The 23,671-nt window shown below is 37.6% G+C and overlaps 1 protein-coding gene across 1 annotated transcript in view; it reads right to left on the reverse strand.

The window, feature by feature from the left end:
- Window positions 1-23,671, reverse strand: part of DNAH3 (dynein axonemal heavy chain 3) — a 198,960-nt gene that overhangs the window by 74,253 nt on the left and 101,036 nt on the right. Inside the window, exons 36-41 of the mRNA XM_059036889.2 lie at window positions 23,147-23,258; window positions 21,087-21,328; window positions 17,727-17,827; window positions 15,601-15,706; window positions 13,184-13,313; window positions 3,701-3,946 (exon numbers count right to left, since the gene is read on the reverse strand). Coding sequence (XP_058892872.1) covers window positions 3,701-3,946; window positions 13,184-13,313; window positions 15,601-15,706; window positions 17,727-17,827; window positions 21,087-21,328; window positions 23,147-23,258 — 937 coding nt within the window. The remainder of the gene's footprint in view (window positions 1-3,700; window positions 3,947-13,183; window positions 13,314-15,600; window positions 15,707-17,726; window positions 17,828-21,086; window positions 21,329-23,146; window positions 23,259-23,671) is intronic.

The following is a 23,671-nucleotide window of genomic DNA, read 5'->3' on the forward strand; positions in this document are numbered from 1 at the left end:
AAAAGGCTGCTTCCAACAGATGGCATTAGTTGATCACATGTGGTCTTTGGATCTTGGCCATCCTTTGGCCAAGACTCTAGAGTCTTTGTTCCTGACTCTAGAGTTTACGGCATTTGGGGTTTTTTTAAGGGGGTTTATGAATACCATTTACCCTGATCATGTCCAAAAGTAGTGGAGAGTTTTGAAAACCAGCAAAAAGAGAGATGTATGATTACCATGGAGACAAATTAAAGCTTAACTCTCAATGCATATGTTCACATCGGTCAGGTGTCGTTTTGCTCTTACAAACAGCTTTTTCAGAACCAAATCTACTTTTAAGTAGAGTAGCTGTTGCAAAAGAAGGTACATGAAGAAACTAGTCTGCAGTACACACTGGAAATTATGGGGTCTTTTTAATACTGCATCAGTTGAATATGACATGGAGGAAGGAGATGAGCCCATTACAGTAAGCAGAAGATGCTGTAGGGAACTTGGAAGCTGTGCACATAATTAGCTGTTCAGTTACAGAAGGAAAGGAAAGATGTTGTCACAAAGTGAACCAAGAATGGGGTCAAGGGTACTTCATGTACCAATTTGCTGACACAGAGCATGAAGAGATTGATCTTGAAGCATGGGGAAGCAGACAACAACACATGGAACCTGTGAAAAAATGTTGCAATGTAAAGGAATATAATATGGAGATTAAACTTGATCTTACAGACTAAACTTTAATCTTACAGTTTTCTGTAAACCAAAACTGCTCTAAAACTAAACCTCTGAACCTTGTTTAATGCAGGACTCACAACCAAATTTCAGAAAACTGTTTGATATCCTAAATAGGGTGCAAAAAGACATAATTTTTCCATGAAATAGGAACAGAAAACCATAAGGAGAAAAGAGGCTTAGATGAAAAGGCAAAATGAGATTAAAAAAGGGAGATGAATGAGCTAACAGAGATGAGGAGGAGGAGGAGGACAGCAATAAAAGTTGCTAATATTTATTTAACACTTTCTGTGTACCACACTTTATTCTAAATGCTTTTATATGTGTTAACCTGTTTAATTCTTACAAGAACACCATGAACGCATAGTATTATCATTGCCCTCGTTTCATAATTGAGGAAACTGAGCGGCCTTAAGGAACTTGCTCAAAGTCACCCAACTAGTAAATACTGGAGCCAGGATTCAAGCTCTGACAATTTGACTTCATGGCCTGTGCTTTTAATCATACACTAAGAAAGTATAGTGAGGAAACAAAAGACACACAGCAGAATTAAAATCACTCAAGGCAGTAAAAGCATAATTGAAGTTGTGGGTGAATCATATTAAAATGAAAAATCGGTATAAAAAAGGCAAAAACACAAAAATAAGGAAAGAGGAGATGATAGATATGGAAGCCAGAGACTAAAACTTTCCCTTGATGACTGAAAGGACTCATCACGTTTTAGGAAAAATGAACAAAAGAATACCTACATCTAGACACAGTCTGTTAAAAATAAAACTACGATAGAACATTACAAAAAAGAACATCAACAGGCCAATAAGAACCTGTGAAAAGGGCTTCCCTGGTGGCACAGTGGTTAAAAATCCTCCTGCCAATGCAGGGGACACGGGTTCAAGCCCTGGTCCAGGAAGATCCCACATGCTGTGGAGCAACTAAGCCCGTGCGCCACAACTACTGAGCCTGCGCTCTAGAGCCTGCAAGCCACAACTACTGAAGCACACGTGCCAAAACTACTGGAGCCCACACACCACAACTACTGGAGCCCATGCGCCTAGAGCCTGTGCTCTGCAACAAGAGAAGACATCGCAATGAGAAGCCTGTGCACCTCAATGAAGAGTAGTCCCTGCTCGCCACTACTAGAGAAAGCCCATGTGCAGCAACGAAGACCCAACACAGCCAAAAATAAATAAATAAATAAATAAATTAGTTAATTAAATCTATTAAAAAAAAGAACCTGTGAAAAACAACCACTATAGATATATAAAAGTCAATCTCACTCTAATTAAAAAGAGAAGAAATTTAAATTAGATACTATTTTCAAACTTCAAACGTGAACAGAACATCAATGTACCTGAGGCAAAACTGACGGAACTACAAGGAGAAACAGAAAAATCCACTATTACAGTTGGAGACTTCAATACACCCTATCAGTAATTGACAGGTAGTTGGCAGAAAACGATTAAGGATATAGTTAAACTAAGCAGTATCATCATCAGTCTACTGGAACTGACTGACATCTATAGATTACTTCATCTAACAAGAGCAGAATGTACTCTTCTCAAGCTCACATGGACCATTCACCAAGATAGACCATATTCTGGGCCATAAAACACATCTTAAAATTTTTTAATGAATAGAAATCACACAGTGTATACTCTCAGACTAGAATGCAGTTAAACTAGAAAGAACTCTGTACTTTCTGCTCAATTTTTCTGTAAACCAAAACTGCTCTAAAACTAAAGTCTATTAAACATTTTTAAAATGTTCTCTTTTTTAAAAAGAGAAGAAATTTGGGGATTGGCAAGATGGCAGAATAGAAAGAGTTCAACTCTCATGAGCACACCCAAATCACAACTATCTGCAGAACAAATATCTTTGAAAAAGACTGAAATCTACAAGAAAAGATCTTCTACAACTAAAGACATAAAGAAGGAACCACAATGAGACAGGTAGGAGGGATGGACTGGCAATATAATCAAGTTCCATACCTGTGGGGTGAGGGTGACCCAGAAACTGGAGAATAATTATAGTGCAGAGGTTCATTATCATTAACTGTTCAATATTTATGTTTTTTCATTTGCTACAAAATTTGCATACAATGAAATGCACAAGTCTTGTGTTCATTCACTGAGTTTTGAGAATTGCATGTATTTGTGTAACCCAAATCTCTCTCAACATATACAACATTACCATCACTCCAGGGAGTTCCCTCATGGGCCCATCATATACTTTTTCATAATTAAAAAAATGTAAAACTATTTGGAATGTATATACAGTATGATCGCATTTTTGCTATAGAAATACAGAAAAAAAATGGAAGAAAAAATATAAAAAGTGATTATTTCCAGATAGTGGAATTACCATTGATATTTATTTTCTTCTATTCCTTTCTCTGTATTTTCTAAATTTGATGTAATGTATTACTTGGGTGATAAGAAAAAAAAGCAGTAAAAGCTACTTAAAAGAAAATAAACATCTTTCAATCTTTTTATGAATGATGTCACACATATAAGAATATTAACACATCATTAAAGTAATCATTCTGAAGATAATGTATGTAGCAAAGTTATAAAGATTTTAATATAATATTAGATTACAATGAAAAAATTAAAGGAAATGTTAATACCATAATCACCATGATATGACGTGTATACACATAGAACAGGACTAGAAGGGCGTAAGAAAAAAAAGTGGCTATATTTCTCATGCTGTTCCCTGGGGCCTGTTAGAGTGATGAGATTATGGGTAATTTTAAAAAAGTTACATCGACTTTTTCTAAATTAAAACTTAGTAGTTAAAATAACCATAAGACCCTGACTTCAGGGTCACCCATCTCTACATACACGGGCCAGCTCTGAAGAAGTGAATGCTCTCAGGCAAGCTACAAAATCTTTCCTGGCTTTTGTAAAGGCCTCACGTGGGCCACACATTTTGGTTGGGTTTGGAACATATGCTCCAAACCACTATAGTAAGACAAAACAAACAGGTACTAAGTTACCTCTTTCTGGAAAGATGTTGTTTTTGGTGAGTTTGACGCTTTTGGGTCTTGGGTTGTTATTATCCATACCCATGATGAGGTTGCGGAAAAACAGATCAAATTTCTTTCTGCTGTCTGCGTTGATGGTGCCAGCCACGGTCCACACCAAGGCAAAAAGGAATAGGCCTTGCAGCCAGAGGAAGATCTGTTGGCTTGTCAGGCTTTCAAATAATTCACTTTCCTTCTCTTCTATTTCCCTGATTTCATCTAAAAGCAAGAAAAGGAATCTCAGGAAAAGCTGCAGAGTGCAATAGATATGAATTGGGCAGTTTTGTCTGTGAGGGCCCTGGGAAGAGGATTGATACTGGTTGAGTGGCCACATCCTTTATCCACATACATTAAAAAAAGATTTTTTTTATTGTAGTAAGATATGCATAACATAAAAATTACCTTCTTAACCGTTTTAAAGTTTATTGGTATTAAATACATTCATGTTGTTGTGCAATGATCACCACTATTCATATCCAGCACTATTTTCATCTTGCAAAGCTGAAATTCTATCCATGAAACATTAATTCATTACCCCCTCCCCAACGGCCTGGCAAACAGCATTCTACTTTCTGTCTTTATAAATTTGACTAACCTAGATATGTCTTAGAGGTGAAATCATATAGTCTTTTTCTGACTGGCTTATTTCTCTTAGCATAATGTCCTCAAGGTTCATCCATGTTGCAGCATCTATAAGAATTTCTTTCTTTTTTTTATTTTGGCCGCACCATGCGGCTTGTGGGATCTCTGTTCCTCAACCAGGGATTGAACCCTGGCCACGGCAGTGAAAGCGCCAAATACTAACCACTAGACCACTATGGAACTCCCCAGAGTTTCCTTCCTTTTTAAAGGCTAAATAATATTTCACCATATGTATATACTAGATTTATTTATCCATTCATTGGTTGATGGACACTTGGGGTGCTTCCACCTTTGGCTACTGTGAATAATACTGCTATGAACGTAGGTGTACAAATATCTGTTTATGTCCCTACTTTCAATTCCTTTGTATATATACCAGAAGTAGAAGTGCTAAGTCATCTGGTAATTCTATTTTTAATTCTGAGGATCTGACAAACTATTTTCCATAGCAACTGTACCATTTTACATTTCCATCAACAGTGCACAAGGGTTCCAATTTCTCTACATCCTCATCAACACTTGTTCTTTTGGTTGTTGATGCTGTTGTTCTTGCTGTTTGGATAGTATCCATCCTAATAGGTATGAGGTGGTATCTCATTGTGGTTTTGATTTGCATTTTCCTAATAATTAGTGATGTTGAGCATCTTTTCATGTGGTTATTAACCATTTGTGTATCTTCTTTGGAGAAATGTCTATTTAAGTCCTTTGCCTATTATTTATCATATTATTTGTTTTTGTGTTGTTAAATTTTAGGAGTTTCTATATATTCTGGGTATTCATCCTTTATCATATATATGATTTGTAAATATTTTATCCCACTTGTGGGTTGCCTTTTTATTCTGTTGCTAGAGTCTTTTGATGTACAAAAGTTTTCAATTTTCATGCAATGTATTTGTCTTTTTTTTCTTTTGTTGCCTGTGACTTTGGTGTCATATCCAAGAAATCATTGCCAAATAGCTTTCCACCTTATGTCTTCTAGAAAGTTTATAGGTTAAGTTCTTATGTTTAGGTCTTTCATCTGTTTTGAGTTAATCTTTGTAGATGGTATTAAGGGTCCAACTTCATTCTTTTGTAAGTGGATATCCAGGTTTCCTGACACCATTTGTTGAAAAGACTGTCCTTTCCCCATTGAAATGTCTTGGCATCCTTGTGGAAAGTCATTTGACAATACATGTAAGGGTTTATATCTAGACTTTCTGTTCCATTCCATTGGTTTATACATCTGTCTTTATGAGTACTGCACTGTTTTATTTTAGCTTTGCATTAAGTTTTGAAATCAGAAAGTGTTCTTTGTTCTCCAACTTTCTGTCTCTTTTTCATGATTGTTTTGGCTATTCAGGGTCTCTGAAATTCCATATGAATTTTAGGATGGATTTTTATATTTCTGCAAAAAATATAATTGGGATTTTAATAGAAATTGCACTGAATCTGTAGATTATTTGGGGGTACTACTGACATCTTAACAATATTTAGTCTTCCAATACATGAACTTGGAATACCTTTCTATTAAAGTGTTCTATAATTTCTTTCAGCAATGTTTTGTAGTTTTCATTGTAGAAGTCTATCACCTTCTTGGTTAAGTTAATTCCTATGTATTTTATTCTTTGTTAGGCTATTGTAAGTGGCATTGTTTTCTTAATTTAGATTTCGGATTGTTCATTGTCAGTGTACAGAAATGCAACAGAAATACACTGATTTTGTGTGTTGATTTTGTATCCTGTCACTTTGCTGAATTTGTTTGTAACAGTTTTTGTGTGTGTGTGTGAAATCTTTAGTATTTACTACATATTAGATCATATAATCTGCAAACAGAGATAATTTTACTTCTTCCTTTCTAATGTGGATATATATTTTTATTTCTTTTTCTTGCCTAATTACACTGGCTAGTACTTCCAATACTATGTTGAACAGAAGTGGTGAAAGCAAGCATCCTTTCCCTGTTCTTGATCTTAGCTGAAAAGCTGTAAGTCTTTCACCATTGAGTATAATGTTCACTGTGGGTTTTTCATATATGGCTTTTATTATGTTGAGGAAGTATCCTTCTATTCTTTCTTTGTTCAGTGTTGTTTATCATGATTTCATGAATTTTGTCAAGTGATTCTCTGCATTAATTAAGATAATGTTTTTTTTCCCTTCGTTCTGTTAATTACATTGTATGACATGTATCACACATTGATCAGTTTTCATACATTGAACCATCCTTGCACTACAGAAATAAATCTTAGTTGGTCACAGTGTATAATCCTTTTAATATGCTGCTTAATTTGGTTTTACGGTATTTTGCGGGGAATTTTTGCATTAATCTTCATAAGGGATATTGGTCTGTAATTTTCTTGTAGTGTCTTTGTCTGGCTTTGGTGTCAGGGTAACACTGGCCTCACAGAATGAGTGAGGAAGTGTTCTCTTTTAAACAATTTGGAAAAGTTTGAGAAGGAATGATATTAGTTCTCTAAATGTTGGTTAAATTCACCAGTGAAGCCATCAGATTCAGGACTTTTCTTTGTTGGGAGCTTTTTTTTTTTTTTTTTTTTTTGCTGTACGCGGGCCTCTCACTGTTGTGGTCTCTCCCGTTGTGGAGCACAGGCTCCGGACACACAGGCTCAGTGGCCATGGCTCACAGGCCCAGCCGCTCCGCGGCATGTGGGATCCTCCCAGACCAGGGCACAAACCCACGTCCCCTGCATCGGTAGGCGGACTCTCAACCACTGCGCCACCAGGGAAGCCCTGTTGGGAGCTTTTTGATAACTGATCAAAACTAGTCACTGGTCTATTCAGATTTCTTCATGATGCAGTCTTGGTAGGTTTTGTGTCTTGGTAGGCATTTGTCCATTTCATTTAAGTAATCCAATTTGTTGGCATAAAATTGTTCACAGTGTTCTCTTATAATCCTTTTTATTTCTGTACAATGAGTAGTAATGTCCCCATTTTCATATCTGATTTTAGTAATTTGAAGATAAAGACATGCTGAAGGGACACAGGAACCAACCTGAAGGTGCTCCCAATGGCAAAAACCATTTGAACAGCAAAATAAATAATTATAGCACTGGACCATAATCCATAGAATAAAATAAATATCCATGAGTCCATACTTTGATCAATCAATCAATAAATAAATAAATATGGAAGAACAGTTTTTCTTTACAGAAGAATTCTAATTTATAAAAGGAATATAAATATAAATAGAAAATTTACATTAGGAAATGCCACCATAATTATTGTTGTAGGCAAGATCTACCAATGAATGTTAAAATCAGTGCATGAAAGTTTGAGGAGAAATAGGATATCTGCATAGTTTCAAATTATCTTCCTCAATGTACTTATTGATAACAAAGGAAAATATAGTAACATTAACAGTGGAGAAATATAACTATGAACAAAGTTAATTTTGACCAGAGCCTTCACCAATAATAAGATAGATCAATACCATGTATCCACTGATGATGCACTGAGGATACATCATCACTTCTGTGGTATTCTCACTAAAAACGCAAATCTTGATTTTTGTTTATCTTTTCAAAGAACCAGCTCTTAGTTTCACTGATCTTTTCTTTGGTTTTTTTGTTTGTTTGTCTCTATTTCATTTCTTTCTGCTCTGATCTTTAAGATTTCTTTCCTTCTGCTAACTTTGTGTTTTGTTATTCTTTTCCTAGTTTCTTTGGGTATAAGATTACGTCATTTATTTGAGATTTTTCTTGTTGCTCAGGTTTGTATCACTGTAAACTTCCCTCTTATAACTGCTTTTGCTGTGTCCCATAGATTTTGGATTGTTGTTTGTTTTCATTTTTTCTCCAGGTATTTTCTGATTTCCTCTTTGATTTATTCTGTTATCCATTGGTTGTGTAGTATCATATTGTTTAGCCTCTTTGTACTTTTTGCAGTCTTTTTCTTGTACCTGATTTCTAGTCTCATAGCATTGTGGTTGGAAGAGATGCTTGATATGATTTCAATTTTCTTAAATTTACCAAGGCTTGTTTGTGGCCTAGCATGTTATCTATCCTGGAGAATGTTTTGTATGCACTTGAAAATAATGTGTATTCTGCTGCTTTTGCATGGAATGTTTTATACATGTCTATTGGGTCCATCTAGCCTAATGTCATTTAAGGCCAGTCATCTAAATCTTTAGCCAGATCCATCAAGAAAGAAAGAGAGAAAGCCCAAATGAATAAAGTCAAAAATGAAAAAGGAGAACTTACAATCAACACCACAGAAATACAAAGTAATTGTAGAGATTATTATGAATAACTATACACCAATAAAATGGACAACCTAGAAAAAATGGACAAATCCTTAGAAAGGTATAAGACTGAACCACGAAGAAAAAGAAAATATGAACAGACCAATTACCAGTAATAAAACTGAATAAGTAATTTAAAAACTCCCAACAAATGAAAGTCCAGGACCAGAGGGCTTCACAGGTGAATTCTACCAAACACTAAGAGAAGAGTTAAAACCTACCTTCTCAAACTATTCTGAAAAATTGCAGAGGCAGGAACACTTTCCAACTCATTCTATGAGGCCAGCATTACCTTGATACCAAAACGAGACAAACATATCACAAAAAAAGAAAAGTACAGGCCAATATCACTGATGAACATAGATGCAAAAACCCTCAACAAAATATTAGCAAACTGAATTGAATAATATATTAAAAAGATCATACACCATGATTAAGTGGGATTTATCCCAGGGATGCAAAGATTTTTCAATATCACAGATCAATCGGTGTGATACATCACATTAACAAATGAAGAATAATAACCATATGATCATCTCAATAGATGCAAAAAAGTTTTTGATAAAATATATATACAATATCCATTTATGATTAAAAAAAAATCTCCACAAAGTGGGTATAGAGGAAACATACCTCAACATAATAAAGGTCATATATGATAATCCCACAGCAAATATCATACTCAATGGTGAAAAGCTGAAAGCATTTCCTATAAGATCAGGAACAAGACAAAGATGCCCACTCTCAGCACTTTTATTCAACATAGTATTGAAAGTCCTAGCCACAGCAATCAGACATGAAAAAGAAATAAAAGGAATCCAAATTGGAAAGGAGATGTAAAACTGTCAGTGTTTGCAGATGACATGATACTATATATAGAAAATCCTAAAGACATCACCAAAAAACTACTACAGTTCACCAATAAACTCAGTGAAATTGCAGGATTCAGTAAAATTAATATGCAGAAATTGGTTGCACTTCCATACACTGAAAACAAACTATAATAAAGAGAAATTAAGGAAAGAATCCCATTTAACATTGCATCAAAAAGAATAAAATATCTAGGAATAAATCTAAATAAGGAAGTAAGAGACCTACTTTTGGAAAACTACGAGACACTGATGAAAAACTGAAAACGACACAAACAGATGGAAAGATATACTGTGTTCATGGACTGGAAGAATTAATATTGTTAAAATGACCATGCTACCCAAGGTAACCTACAGATTCAATACAATCCTTATCAAAATATCAAAGGCATTTTTCACAGAACTAGAACAAATAATTCTAAAAGTTGTATGTAAACACATAAGACCCCCTAATAGCCAAAGTAATCTTAAGAAAGAAGAACAGAGCTGGAGGCATCATGCTCCCAGACTTCAGACTATACTACAAAGCTATAGTAATCAAGATAGTATGGTGCTGGTACAAAAACAGAAATATAGATCAATGGAACAGAATAGGGAGCCCAGAAATAAACCCATACACTTATGGTCACTTAATCTATGACAAAGGAGGCAAGAATATATAATGGAGAAAGGACAGTCTCTTCAGTAAGTGGTGCTGGGACAATAGGACAGCTATATGTAAAAGAATAAAATCAGAACATTTTCTCACACCATATGCAAAAAATAAATTCAAAATGGATTAAAGACCTAAATGTAAGACCATAAACCATAAAACTCCTAGAAGAAAACATAGGCAGAACACTCTTTGACATAAAACATAGCAATATTTTTTTGATTTGTCTTCTAAGGCAAAGGAAACAAAATTAAAACTAAACAAGTGGGACCTAATTAAACTTAAAAGCTTTTGCATATCAAAGGAAACTATGGACAAAATGATAAGACGACCTACTGGATCAGAGAAAATATTTGCAAATGATATGACTGATAAGGGGTTAATATCTAAAATACATAAGCAGGTCATATAAATCAACAACAAAAAAACAAACAACCTGATTAAAAATGGGCAGAAGATCTGAATAGACATTTTTCCAAAGAAGAGATACAGATGACCAACAGGCACATGAAAAGATGTTCAACATATTTAATCATCAGAGAAATGCAAATGAAAACCATAATGAGGTATCACCTCACACCTGTCAGAATAGTTATCATCAAAAAGACCACAAATATCTAATGTTGGTGAGGATGCGGAGAAAAAGGAACCCTCATACACTGTTGGCAGGTATGTATATTGGTGCAGCCACTGTGGAAAATAGTATGGAGGTTCCTCAGAAAACTAAAAATAGAATTGTCATACGATCCAGCAATCCCACTCCTGGGCACATATCTGAAAAAACAAAAACACTAATTCAAAAAGATACATGCACCCAATGTTCATAGCAGCATTATTTACAATAGCCAAAATATGCAAGCAACTTAAGTGTCCATCCACAGATGAATCATTAAAGAAGATGGACTACTCAGCCATAAAAATGAATGAAATTTTGCCATTTGCAAGAACATGGATGGGCTTGGAGGTTATTATGCTTAGTAAAATAAGTCAGACAGAAAAAGACAAATATTGCATGTTATCACTTATACGTGGAATCTAAAAATTACAACACACTAGTGAATATAACAAAACAGAAATGGACTTACAGATATAGAAAACAAACTAGTAGTTACCAGCAGGAAGAGGGACGGGGAGGGGCAAGACAATGTTTGGTGATTAAGAAGTACCAACTACTATGTATGTAACAAATAAGTTACAAGGATATATTGTACAACACAGGGAATATAGCCAGTATTTTATAATAACTTTAATGGAATATAATCTTTAAAAATTGTGAATCACAAAGGAGAAACTAACACACTATTGTAAAACAGTTATACTCAAATAAAGATGTTAAAAAAAAATAAAAAATTAAAAAAATTAAAAAAATTGTGAATCACTGCGTTTTACACCTGAAACATCTAATATTATAAATCAACTATACCCCAATTTTTTAAAAAAGCACAATCTCAATCTAATTATGAGCAAATATGAGGCAAACTTAAATTGAGAAGCATTCCATTATATAACTGGCCAGTCTTCATCAAGTGAAAAGTTTATGAAATATAAGGAAAGACTGAAGAACTGTCATAGCTTGTAGGCGACCAAAGAGATAACAACAATTAAATACAATGTGGCATCTTGAATTGGATCCTGGATCAGAAGAAGAACATTTGTGGAAAAATGTGAAATTAAAATAAACTGTAGTTAACAGTATAATATCAATGTTAATTTCCTTATTATGATAATTGTACCTTCGTTATATAAGATGTTAACATTAAAGAAATCTTGGTAAAGGGTATATGTGACTCTATATTCTTTTAGCAATTTTTCTTTAAGTCTAAAATTATTTCAAAATAAAAGGCTAAAAATGTATTCAGTGTTCCTTATCTCAAGTCCTTGTTAATCACAGCTACCATGTTCTTGCATTTTAACATGTAAACAGAGTAACATGTAACAGAGTAAAAAGTTATAGCCCCCAAATCAAATATGTGTGCATTCAAACCCAGTCCCCCATTTTTAATAGTTGTGTGTATTTGAGCACTCCTGAGAGGATTCATAGCTATAGATTCAGGAAGGCAAGAGATGAGGTTACTCAGGACTGTGGACAATAAGTTCCTTCTCATGCTGGTGCTTTCTTTCCTGGAGGAGATACTACACAAGGACAGTAAAAGGAGCTTGGGAAAGTATGTAAAATTTACAAATTAAAAATACAAACATGATATTGTATGAAATAGTGTGCTTTTAAAAATATTGCCTGTAATTTTAATTTTAGAAAATCAAATAATATTTAGCTAGAGAAAGTCTCCACTCAACAGTCTCCCATGTTACTTTTTTTAAAAATCTACATCTATAATGCCTTTGGAAGAAATGGGCTGAGAAAATATGTTCATGTAGCAGAAGCTGTAAGAAGATTCACCTTCAGTTTGAATTATGTATTATCTTGAGAAAGAAATGGCATCCAATAAAAGTTCTCCAAATTAACACATCTTTTGTCATTTCCAATAGAATCCTGTAAAATTTGATTTATGTGAAATGGTTATAGAGAACTTCTCCAGGACATTTAAACCGATGGTTGTCCATGTCCTGGAGAAGTTTCCTAGTTCTGGAGACTAATGTGATCAGTTTTTTTATAGTGTATCTATGTGTTTTATGAATTCAGATTTTTGTAATATAACTTTTCTTAACATGGAAAAACTTCCTATCTTATTCTTTTCAGAATCTTTTTTTTCTGATATACATTTATATATGTCATCTAAATTCATTTTCCTCCAGGATATCCCTGTTAGGTAAAGAGGAACAGGAATTATTATTCCCGTTGTGTGGATGAGGAATCTAATACTGAGGAAAAATGGGCTAATTTGCACAAGAATACCCAGGAAGTCAATGTAAGATCAAGCCAAAATATATGGACTCTTTCCGCCAAACTCTACTATCTACACTCAAAAGACGTGCTGGTTCTAGACCAAAATGCTGGTCTCATGGTAACTCATGGAGGGAATAATAGGGGTGGGAGCAGAAGAAATGGCCAAGGCACACCATACGCTCATCTGGCTTAAGAACTGTAGGGTAGTACTTACCTAGCAGAGAGGAGTACAGTCTCATCATTGAGAAGGCAAGGTGGATGGGAGATGTTTGGACCACAAATTTACACTGAAGGTGAATAAATTCCAGGCAGGGCTGGATGAGCCACATGAACATGTCATTGATCTAAGAGTAGAAAGTGAGATTTGACATTATTAAAAAGTGTGTTTAAGACCAAGAGCTTGGTACACCTCGAGGAGGCTGGAAATGTTGGTAAGACTGCTGATTACTTTCGAGTCTAGGTGTACTGAGGAAAGTCCACAGGCACCAAGACAGATGCCCCCAGCTTCCTATTTAATGGACTGTGCAGCCCACTGGCCATTCCCCACCCCTCCCATTCCACTAAGCTGAATACTCAAGAGAAGCGTGGAGCCACTATGGGTCAAGCTACAGGATGCATGAAATCGTTTTAGATCCCAGCCACTGTATCTGCCTTTGTTTCTATAAAAAAATGTTATTCTAAACAACTGATTTGCAAATGACTGACTGGCATTTATAAGGCAGGTCTCTTGTAGAAAGTAGCCACAGGGAATTTCAGGCTCATTTTCAGTAAGTCCCCGTATGTATGTATGTACATACTTATTGGTGGGTATGTTAATTGTTGTCTCTTGGCTCTGCTCCCCACCAATTTAAAACAGGTAACTAATGAGAATCTATTGTATAGCACAGGGAGCTCTACTCAGTGCTCTGTGGTGACATAAATGGGAAGAAATCCAAAAAAGATGGCATATATGTATATGTATGGATGATTCACTTTGCTATACAGCAGAAACTGACACAGCAGTGTAGAGCAACTATACTCCAATAAAAAATATATTAAGAAATTACTTGACTCACTTTCTCCTCTCAGTGTTTTTTTCATTTTTGTTATACTTTGTAACTTTCGCTGTAAATTACTTAATTTTTTTGTAAGTAGGCAGGTCATCACTAAATAAATATACGCATACTGATTATATATGGATATGTGTGCATATATGAATGTATAGATGTCTTTATATGTATATATGACTATACATGAGTACATAGATATGCAGTTTTCAGTCAGTAAAATTTATTGTGCATCTACTAAATGCAGTGTGGTAGGTGCTAAGGATAAATGATGAACAAGATAGACAAGGTCCCTGTCCTCGTGATTTATAGTCTGGGGGGAAGGGAAGACAAACAAAAAATAAATAAGCAAGCAAGGAAACGAACTAAGTATTTACAAATCATGAATGTACTAGCAGGAAACAAATAAAGGTATTACAATGGGAAATAACAGGTAGGGTTTAATAGGGTGGTCAGGGAAGACTTCTTGGAGAAGGCCTTTATGCTGAGACCTGGATGACAAAAGTGAATCATCCCTTATGAGAATAAATGGGCCAAGATTTCCAGAAAGAGAAATAAAAAGAGCAAAAGCTTTGAGGTAGTAAAACCTGGGGTTTTCTAGGAATGCAAACAAGACCCAAGGGCTGGAAGATAATGAGCTGAGGCTGAGAAGAGGGTAGGTGAGGTTGGAGAGGCAGGCTGGGTGGGATCACAGTCTCAGAGGCCTTGATAAGAAGTTAGACTGTACTAAGGACACTGGGAAGTTTCTGAAGGCTTCCTGTGCATGTGTAGATTGGTTTCTGACTGTGCATGTGGATATGTGTCTATGTAAATAAACATGCTATATATATATATATTGTACATGTATGTAAATGTGACAGGAGAGGAGCTGTCCTACACAGTTCCCCAGACTGTTTCCACAGTGGGAAGAGAATCCACCTCAGATCCTTTTTGGCTTCTTCAGTGGGACACTTTCCTAGGGAATCCTGTTAATGCAGGGAAAGACAAGAAACACCATAAGAACTGGTTCTCCCTTCCTACTTCCCTTGTCTGGGTGTGTGCTAATGTAACCTGAACATTCACATCTCTTTTAGGAAGGGAAGAAGAAAATGGACACTCTTAGTAGCTGCACTAAGAGAATTTCTAACTGGTTCTGTCCCCCTAAATATAGAAGGTATGGAGTCTAGGTTACAGGGATGGAAAGTGGCAGTGAAGAGAAGAACACAAGTCTTCCTAACCTGGTCCATCTTTAGAGCAACTTCCAGAGGCATTTCCGCTAGTAGGCAATGAGGAAAGGGGTGACATTCCAGTCATCAAGTAGAACGTTTCTCACGCACCAGAATTCTCCACTGGGGAGCCAAGAAGTAATGGAGAAGGTGGAAGAGAAAGGAGAAATTGACTGCATCACCCCATCCCCACCACATGGAGAAGAAAGTCAGAAAAATGGCAGGTAGCCAGGAAGCAAGATAATTAGGGACAGTCAGAGAATTTCCTGCTCCTTCTTGCCTTCTGTAATTATGAATGTGAAAATGATCCTAGAAGACCTTTGAGATGAGGAGTAGGGAGACGGGGAGGGACAGGAAGGAAAGGGACCAGAGGATCTCACCAATTCCTTGTGTTCCTCGGTGAGACTGGAAGGCAGGGTGTCCATGTATGAATCCTTCAGGGGCTTCCAGCCTAGCTGATGGGGCTCCATGTAGATCATCCCACACCTGGCAAGCACAAACAGAGGACCAGCCTGGTCCACATCTGGCTCCCAAGCACGTAGGGGTGAAGTAAATGTAGGAGGTCATGGTGAGGTAAGAGGCTGGAGCTTGGGTTGGGGCATAGACCCTCACCAGCTCCAAGCCAAAGGAAAGATGCACAGATTTTGCCAGGAAAGGGTGGAGACCAGTGCTAAGAGTTGGGTCTTGAGAATCAGAGACCTGGATTCAAATCCCAGCCCCAGACCTTACTAATTGAGTGACCTTGGGCAAATTTCTTTACTGTCTGAACTTCTGTGTCCTTGTCTGTAAATTGAGGAATATAAAAAATATGTAGTTCATAAGGCTTTTGTAATGGTTAAATGAAAGGCCTAGCACACAGAAAACTCTTAATCAATGAAAGCTACTATTATCATTACCATAATGTTAGTACATTACTATGCACTGACATGTAATATTTTATTTAGCACTTTTTTTCCCCATTCAGTTATATCTAGGCACTCTCTCCTTTGTTACTAACACTGGTTACCATCTATTGAACACCTACTGCGTGTCAGCCACTATGCTAAGTCTTAATGGCCTTCATCTCTAAATATTCCACTTTATGGTATACATTTTAGACATGAGGAGACTATAGCTCAGAGAGGCTAAGTGACTCGGAAGAGGTCACACAGCTAGCAGGTGGTGTGGCCAGGGTGGGAGCCCAAGTTGGTCTAACTTGCCACATGCTCTTTCTATTCCCTTACATTGCCTTTGGGAATGTGGGCTGATTTTATTTTATTTTATATTTTATGGACTGAAGTTACACTATTGGATTAATTCTTATCCTTGGCACACTCATCATTAGCCCATGCATGGCCTTTCTTAGTTAATTGTTTTCAATAATGTACTAAGTGTCCATGAACCCAATACCCAGACAGAAGATGGGGTCTTGACAATAACCTTCATCTAACCATAAAGTCTCCCTTATCCTATGCCTGTGGCTTTCCTCACCTGAGGTTATACAGCATCTTGAATCTCATGCTCACCTGTGCTTTGATTTCTTTCCTTCTTATAGAGTTTTATAGCATATATATATATATATATTTACTTGTTTTTAATAATTTAAAAGGGGACACTATGCTGTATGTAATATTACAGGCTTACTTTTTTTTTGGATGGGGAAAACTCTTTTTTTTTTTTTTTTTAGATGTTGGTGGGTAGGAGTTTATTAATTTACTTATTTTTTGCTGTGTTGGGTCTTCGTTTCTGTGCGAGGGCTTTCTCTAGTTGTGGCAAGCGGGGCCACTCTTCATTGCAGTGCGTGGGCCTCTCACTGTCGTGGCCTCTCTTGTCGCGGAGCACAGGCTCCAGATGCGAAGGCTTGGTAGTTGTGGCTCACGGGCCTAGCTGTTCCGCGGCATGTGGGATCCTCCCAGACCAGGGCTCGAACCCGTGTCCCCTGCATTAGCTGGCAGATTATCAACCACTGCACCACCAGGGAAGCCCTACAGGCTTACTTTTCTACATAATATTGTTAAGATTTTATCTTTAATTTTACTAAGATTTATCTTACATAGTTGCTTGTCAGTACAGTTCATTTATTTTGAATGACAATACAAATACTACGATTTGTGATCTTACTATACTTTTTAATTCGCTCCTGTTAATGGGCATTTGGGTCGTTTCTAAGTGTTTGTTATTGTAAATTATGCTACTCTGAAAATTCTGGTACATGTCTCCTACTGTACATGGGCAAAAGTTTCTTTTGGGTATATATCAATACTTACAAGCAGAATTGCTGGGTCATGAGGCATAAGAAAGATCAACTTTAGGAGATGATATCAATCTCTTTTCCAAAGTGATTGTCTGATTTTAGATTCCTACCAGCACTGTGGATTGAGGACTAACTTTATGACAAATCTGACAACAAGTAATATAGGTGATCTGCTGGAGTTTAATCACATTTATGGATTTTTAGAGCTTTCCCTCCTGCTTAGGGTTAGTGAGGCCTCACATTCCCTCAGGGGGTCCATGCAAGCTGACTGACCTGCTCACAGTGGCGGGGGAGGCCTGCTCCAGGTCAGCTGGCTCGAAGATCAGACTCATCTTGGAGCTCATCTGGATAATCTCTCCACTCATTAAACAAAGCTGAAAGTACAAAGCAGAGGGGTGGAGGACAGCAAACGAATTAAATTCCATCTGCAAGTGAAAGGCATCAGTGGGGACAGAGATGGTTTGAATTCATTCAACAAATATTTCTTGAGCACCTATTCTGTGCCAGGCACTATGCTAGTTGTATAGAATAAAACAGACAAAAATTCCGGTCCTCTTGAGGTTTGCATTCTGCTCAGAGGAGACAGATGATAAGCAAAATATATAGAGTATACAGTGATGAAAGTGCTTTGGAGAAAAATAAAGTCGAAGAGGGGCTGGAGAATGCTGTGTGTGGCGAGCTGTAATATTAAGTAGGGAGGTCAGAGAACCACTGACTTGCAGCCTTAGATGAAGAATCCAGAAATTATCAGACTACAGCAAGTTTCATGGTTCCTTCCTCAGTGGAAGGAATTTAGTAGCACACCCCCATCCAGTTTTATTTGCTCAAGTTTCCCACAAAGACTCCTTTTGGAATCCCTCATGGACTGGCCCAGGGTTAGAATGACAAGAATATCTCCACATCCTTTTTTGGAATGGAAGGAAAGACCTTTACAAGTCCTAGTGTTTAGCAGGCATATCCCTCCAGAAAGTAGTGCAAATACACAGGACAGCCTCTGAGTATATACACCAAGTCCGTGGTGCTGCTTCTCATTTGCCAACATGGGTTAAAGTGAGATGTTTAAGTCATAAGATGGCCTGAGGCCTTGGTCTCTCAGGGGAAAAGAAGAAACTCCATTGTTCCCTGCTTCTCATCCTAAATTGTGGTTTTAAAAGTTTCTGATATATTACCTGACCCACATCAAACACATCTGGAACAGGTCATTACGTGCAACCCTAGGAAGGTCACAGCTGTTATGGGACTGATACCATTAACAGTGTCGTCTCTGAAAATCAAGAAAAGTGAAATAGACCCATACCTGTGACAGTAGTTTGATTTCATTCAGAACTGTGAAGAGTCAACAGGAAATTCACTGATTATGACTCTATACTTCTGATCTCAAGACCAACCAATACATGTGTACAACTAGTTTATATAACATAGTCCATATCGTATAATAAAACGTACTTCTTTTTTATATGCTATATAATTAAAATTATGAACATGATATTATTAGTGTATGTATATAATTTGGATAATTCGGCCTTCCATTGCTGAGCATGACTCACTCTTAGTCTTGCAAAATTTAAATGCAGAAGGAAAATGTATTTTGATTTGATAATGATGTATAGTCAGTGTAAGAACTCTTCCTTGAAATGGTGATAAATATTATTTTATTTTATTTTAAGTTATATAGCACTTGCTACATGCCCGGCAATATTATAATCAGTTTGCAAATATTAATTTATCTATCTTCCTAACAACATTATGACATAGATACTGTTATTCTCATTTTACAGATGATGTAATTGAGGCATAGAGAGACTAAATAGCTTGCCTGAGGTTACCTCACTGCTAAGTGGTTCAGGACAGGATGTGAACCCAGGTTGTCTGGCTCCAGAGTCTAAGCTCTTTAGCCACTACATTTACTGTGGCAGAATGTATTTTCCAAAGACTGCTGCAACAGTATCTCCTATTGCAATGTGACCTCGCCCACCTCCATCAAGAGGTAGAGTCTATTTCTCCACCCCCTTGAATCTGGGAAGGCTCTGTGACTTCTTTGATTAATAGAATTCAGAGAAAGTGATGCTGTGCCAGTTCCAAGCATAGCTCTTAATTTCCTGAAAACTTTCACTTCCTGCCTCTTGGAAATTAACCATCATGTAAGAAGTGCCACTACTCCAAGACCACCAAATGATAAGGCCATGTGGAGAGGCCATGTGGAGAGGATAAGATGTTTTTGAGAGAAAGGCAGAGCGACAGAGAGACAGGGACACAGAGAGAGTTACAGAGAGATAGACAAGACAAGGAAGAATGGGCCCCAGACATTGAGTGAAGAAGCTACCATGGATGTGGCTCCTCTAACCCTAGCTGTCCCAGCTGACATCATGAGGATTAGCTGAACCCACCTGAGCCCTTCCAAAATTTATAATCCACAGTATCATGAGCAAAGTTAGGCTACTAGGTATTAAGGTAGTTTGCTATACAGCAATGGATACCCAAAACACATCTCATATATTTGGCACTATGTATGGACTATCTTATTTAATTATCAACACCCTTATTTATTACTACCTTTTTACACATGAAGAAACTGGTTCAGAGAAGTTATGTGACTTGCCCAATATAACAGCTCAGTTGGAGAGCTAGTAGGCCAATTTGATGCCAGCACCAAGGCTTTTAACCACTATACAACAGTGTCCCTAAACACACATAACTTACCCACTACAAGTACAAACAAAAGCATAATTCATGAATTTATAACTGTTAACTTTCTTGTGGGGCATTTATTTGTAGTGTAATAAATGTATATATTATATAGTGTTTTTTTAAACGCTTTTATTGGAGTATAATTGCTTAACAATGGTATGTTAGTTTCTGCTTTATAACAAAGTGAATCAGTTATACATATACATATATCCCCATATCTCTTCCCTCTTGCATCTCCCTCCCTCCCACCCTCACTATCTCACCCTTCTAGGTGGTCACAAAGCACCGAGCTGCTCTCCCTGTGTTATGCGACTGCTTCCCACTAGCTATCTACTTTACATTTGGTAGTGTATATATGTCCATAAATACACTACCACTCTCTCACTTTGTCCCAGCTTACCCTTCCCCCTCCCCATGTCCTCAAGTCCATTCTCTAATAGGTCTGCATCTTTATTCCCGTCTTGCCCCTAGGCTCTTCATGAACTTTTTTTTTTTTTTTTTTTAGATTCCATATATATATGTGTTAGCATATGGTATTTGTTTTTCTCTTTCAGACTTACTTCACTCTGTATGACAGACTTTAGGTCCATCCACCTCACTACAAATAACTCAATTTCGTTTCTTTTCATGGCGGAGTAATATTCCATTGTTATATTATATAGTTTTTTTTTTGCGGTACGCGGGCCTCTCACTGCTGTGGCCTCTCCCATTGTGGAGCACAGGCTCTGGATGCGCAGGCTCAGTGGCCATGGCTCACGGGCCCAGCCGCTCTGCGGCACGTGGGACCTTCCCAGACCGGGGCACAAACCCGTATCCCCTGCATCGGCAGGTGGACTCTCAACCACTGCACCACCAGGGAAGCCCTATTATATAGTTTTGATCAATCACTAACTTCAGTAAAAGAGTTTATTGCACATCCATGTAAAAGTGATATCAGACAGGTACCTTTTTATTGTCATCCAGAACAGTGTTCATATTTTCAATCCAAACAGCATCCACTGGCCCATCAAATATAATCCACTTGCGGTCATCAGACGAAGTCGATGCTTGCTCCCGGAAAGCATTGGCAAGGACACCATCTGTCCACTCATGGCTCACTTGGTCAAAGCACCCATACAGCTGCCCCATGGTGATAGCCTTGGGGTTAATGATCTTATACTCCACAGCAAATTCCTCCATCTGGTTGGCTGGGTAAGAAGGTCCAACACAAGTTACAAAAGTTCTGGTGACACCAGAACATTAGGACAAGAAATAATGCCATCTAAAAAACCAAACAACTTTTATCAATATGCCATCCAAGGATAGTCCTTAAAATTTGTACTCAGTCCGTATAAAAATTGGGATAACTGGATAGGCAAAACCTTAAGTTGTTAGGTTATTACAGCTATTAGTTTCTCACCATATTGTTTTCTGAGGCTCATTTCAAACAAGTCAAATGTGCCAGTCAGATCTAAAGAAGTCTGCCTGGGCCTAAAAGAACTCAGGCAGTAAAGGAGAGAGATGCCATATAATCAGGTCTCTTTATGTACCTGGCTACCCTAGAACCTTGGCTTTGACTTGAGATGAGGAAACAGCTGACAGGTAAAAGATTCTGGAAAATGATGGTTACTTTCCTTTTGTCTATCTGAAGGGCTAGCTTAGCCCTGAAACCTCTTCTTTAGCTGCCCAATAAGTGTCCCCTGAGAAACGGAGCACCAGGACCCAACCAGAATACACAGGCTGATGGATGGCACATTGTATGTATTTAATAACAGAAAATAACCACACTTTTACATGATCCTTAAAAGTAAGGAAAAACTGGAGTGCCTGAGTCATGAACTAAATAATCATTTCTGCAGAATTCTGAGGCAAAGACAATGGGGTAACCTCCTTTCTCTTCATTTAGTTTCCTATATTATATTCAATGCCAAAATTATTACTTAAGTTTGAAATGCCCAAGTTTTTTTTTGCGGTACGCGGGCCTCCCACTGTTGTGGCCTCTTCCGTTGCGGAGCACAGGCTCCGGACGCACAGGCTCAGCGGCCATGGCTGATGGGCCCAGCCGCTCCGCGGCATGTGGGATCTTCCCAGACCGGGGCACGAACCTGTGTCCCCTGCATCAGCAGGCGGACTCTCAACCCACTGCGCCACCAAGGAAGCCCGTGAAATGCCCAAGTTATTAAATAACAAGTTATTAAGGCCAAGTTAGCGTCCAAAACAAAAAACTCAAAAATTCCACAGTAACTCAATCAGCAGTAACTCAATGTTATTAGAAAAAAATACTAAAATGAAGCATACTGGAAGGGATCGTGTAAACACAGGCACAGCAAGGAACTGCTTTTCAAAACCACGGTCTTGTGTTTTATAAAAGAAAAAAACCTCAAAAGTTTCTCCGGCAATAAACATGGCTTTTATTTGTTGAGCTAGGTTATTTACCTGCATAATCTCATTTAATTATCACAACAATCCCATTTTACAGTTGGGAAAACAGAGGCAAAGAGAGATTTAGTTATTTGCCCAAGGTCTGGGTTTCATTCAAAAGTCTTTGGTCTTATCTTTTACATTAAATTGAAGGAAGGAAAGAAGGAAAGGAGGGAGGGAAGGAGGGAGGCAAGGTGGATGGGAGGGGGGGAGAATGGGAGGGAGAAAAAAAGGAAAGGAGAGGGAAAGAAGGGATGGAAAGAAAAAAAAGGAAAAGAAAAGAAACCATGTAATGATCTGTTTTTAGAACAGTTTTGTTTAGGCAAGTGGCAGGAGTTTCCCTCTCTTTGGGAAACCTTTGGAGAAGCCACTGTTCAGCATTTGAGAAAATTCCTCTAGCTTTAGTGATGCACATAAAATCCCCTGTTAGAAGCTCTCCCCCTCTTTATTCTCTGCCTGCAGACCTCTGTGTGCCATGTTCTATTCCTGGCTCTAATGTTACAAATCAGAGTTGGTAAAGTTAACAGCCTGGCATCATCTCTATGGAGCCAGTCAACTGAGTGGGGACTCCTGTCCTCCCTGGAAGCCAGGGATATGAGTTTTACCTTCGTGTAAATCATCCAGAGCTGCGGCCAACACTTTGTAAGCACAGGTCTTGCCACCCATGGGGTCTCCGACAATCATAAAGCCATGTCTTACCAGCATCATCTCGTATATCTGGGAGGAGACATCATATAAGAAGTTAATCATCGCAAACCTCCCAGAACTGCAATTAGTCAGACGTTTACAAGGAACAAAGACTGCAGTCCTTTATTTGTCATCTATTGTTTAAATATCTTTTGGATGAATAACTATATGTGTGCATCTCAGATTATTTAAGGGATGGGAAATACTATTTGCTCTGCACCTATCTATGTGCTAAGCAGCAAGTGACTTACCTAAGTTATTTCATTTAATCCACCCAGGTATCATTAACTACTTTTAAATGGTGGGAACACTGAGCCCAAGAGAGGCTAACTAACTTGCCCAAGCTCATCAGTGGTGGAACTAGGATTTGACCACAGGGCTCTCTGACTTCAGTGCCACCAGTCTTTTCATTGTACCATTTCTACTTGCTTTTAAAGAGGAAA

This window comes from Kogia breviceps, chromosome 14 (assembly GCF_026419965.1).
Source record: "Kogia breviceps isolate mKogBre1 chromosome 14, mKogBre1 haplotype 1, whole genome shotgun sequence".
NCBI classification, from domain to species: Eukaryota; Metazoa; Chordata; class Mammalia; order Artiodactyla; family Physeteridae; genus Kogia; species Kogia breviceps.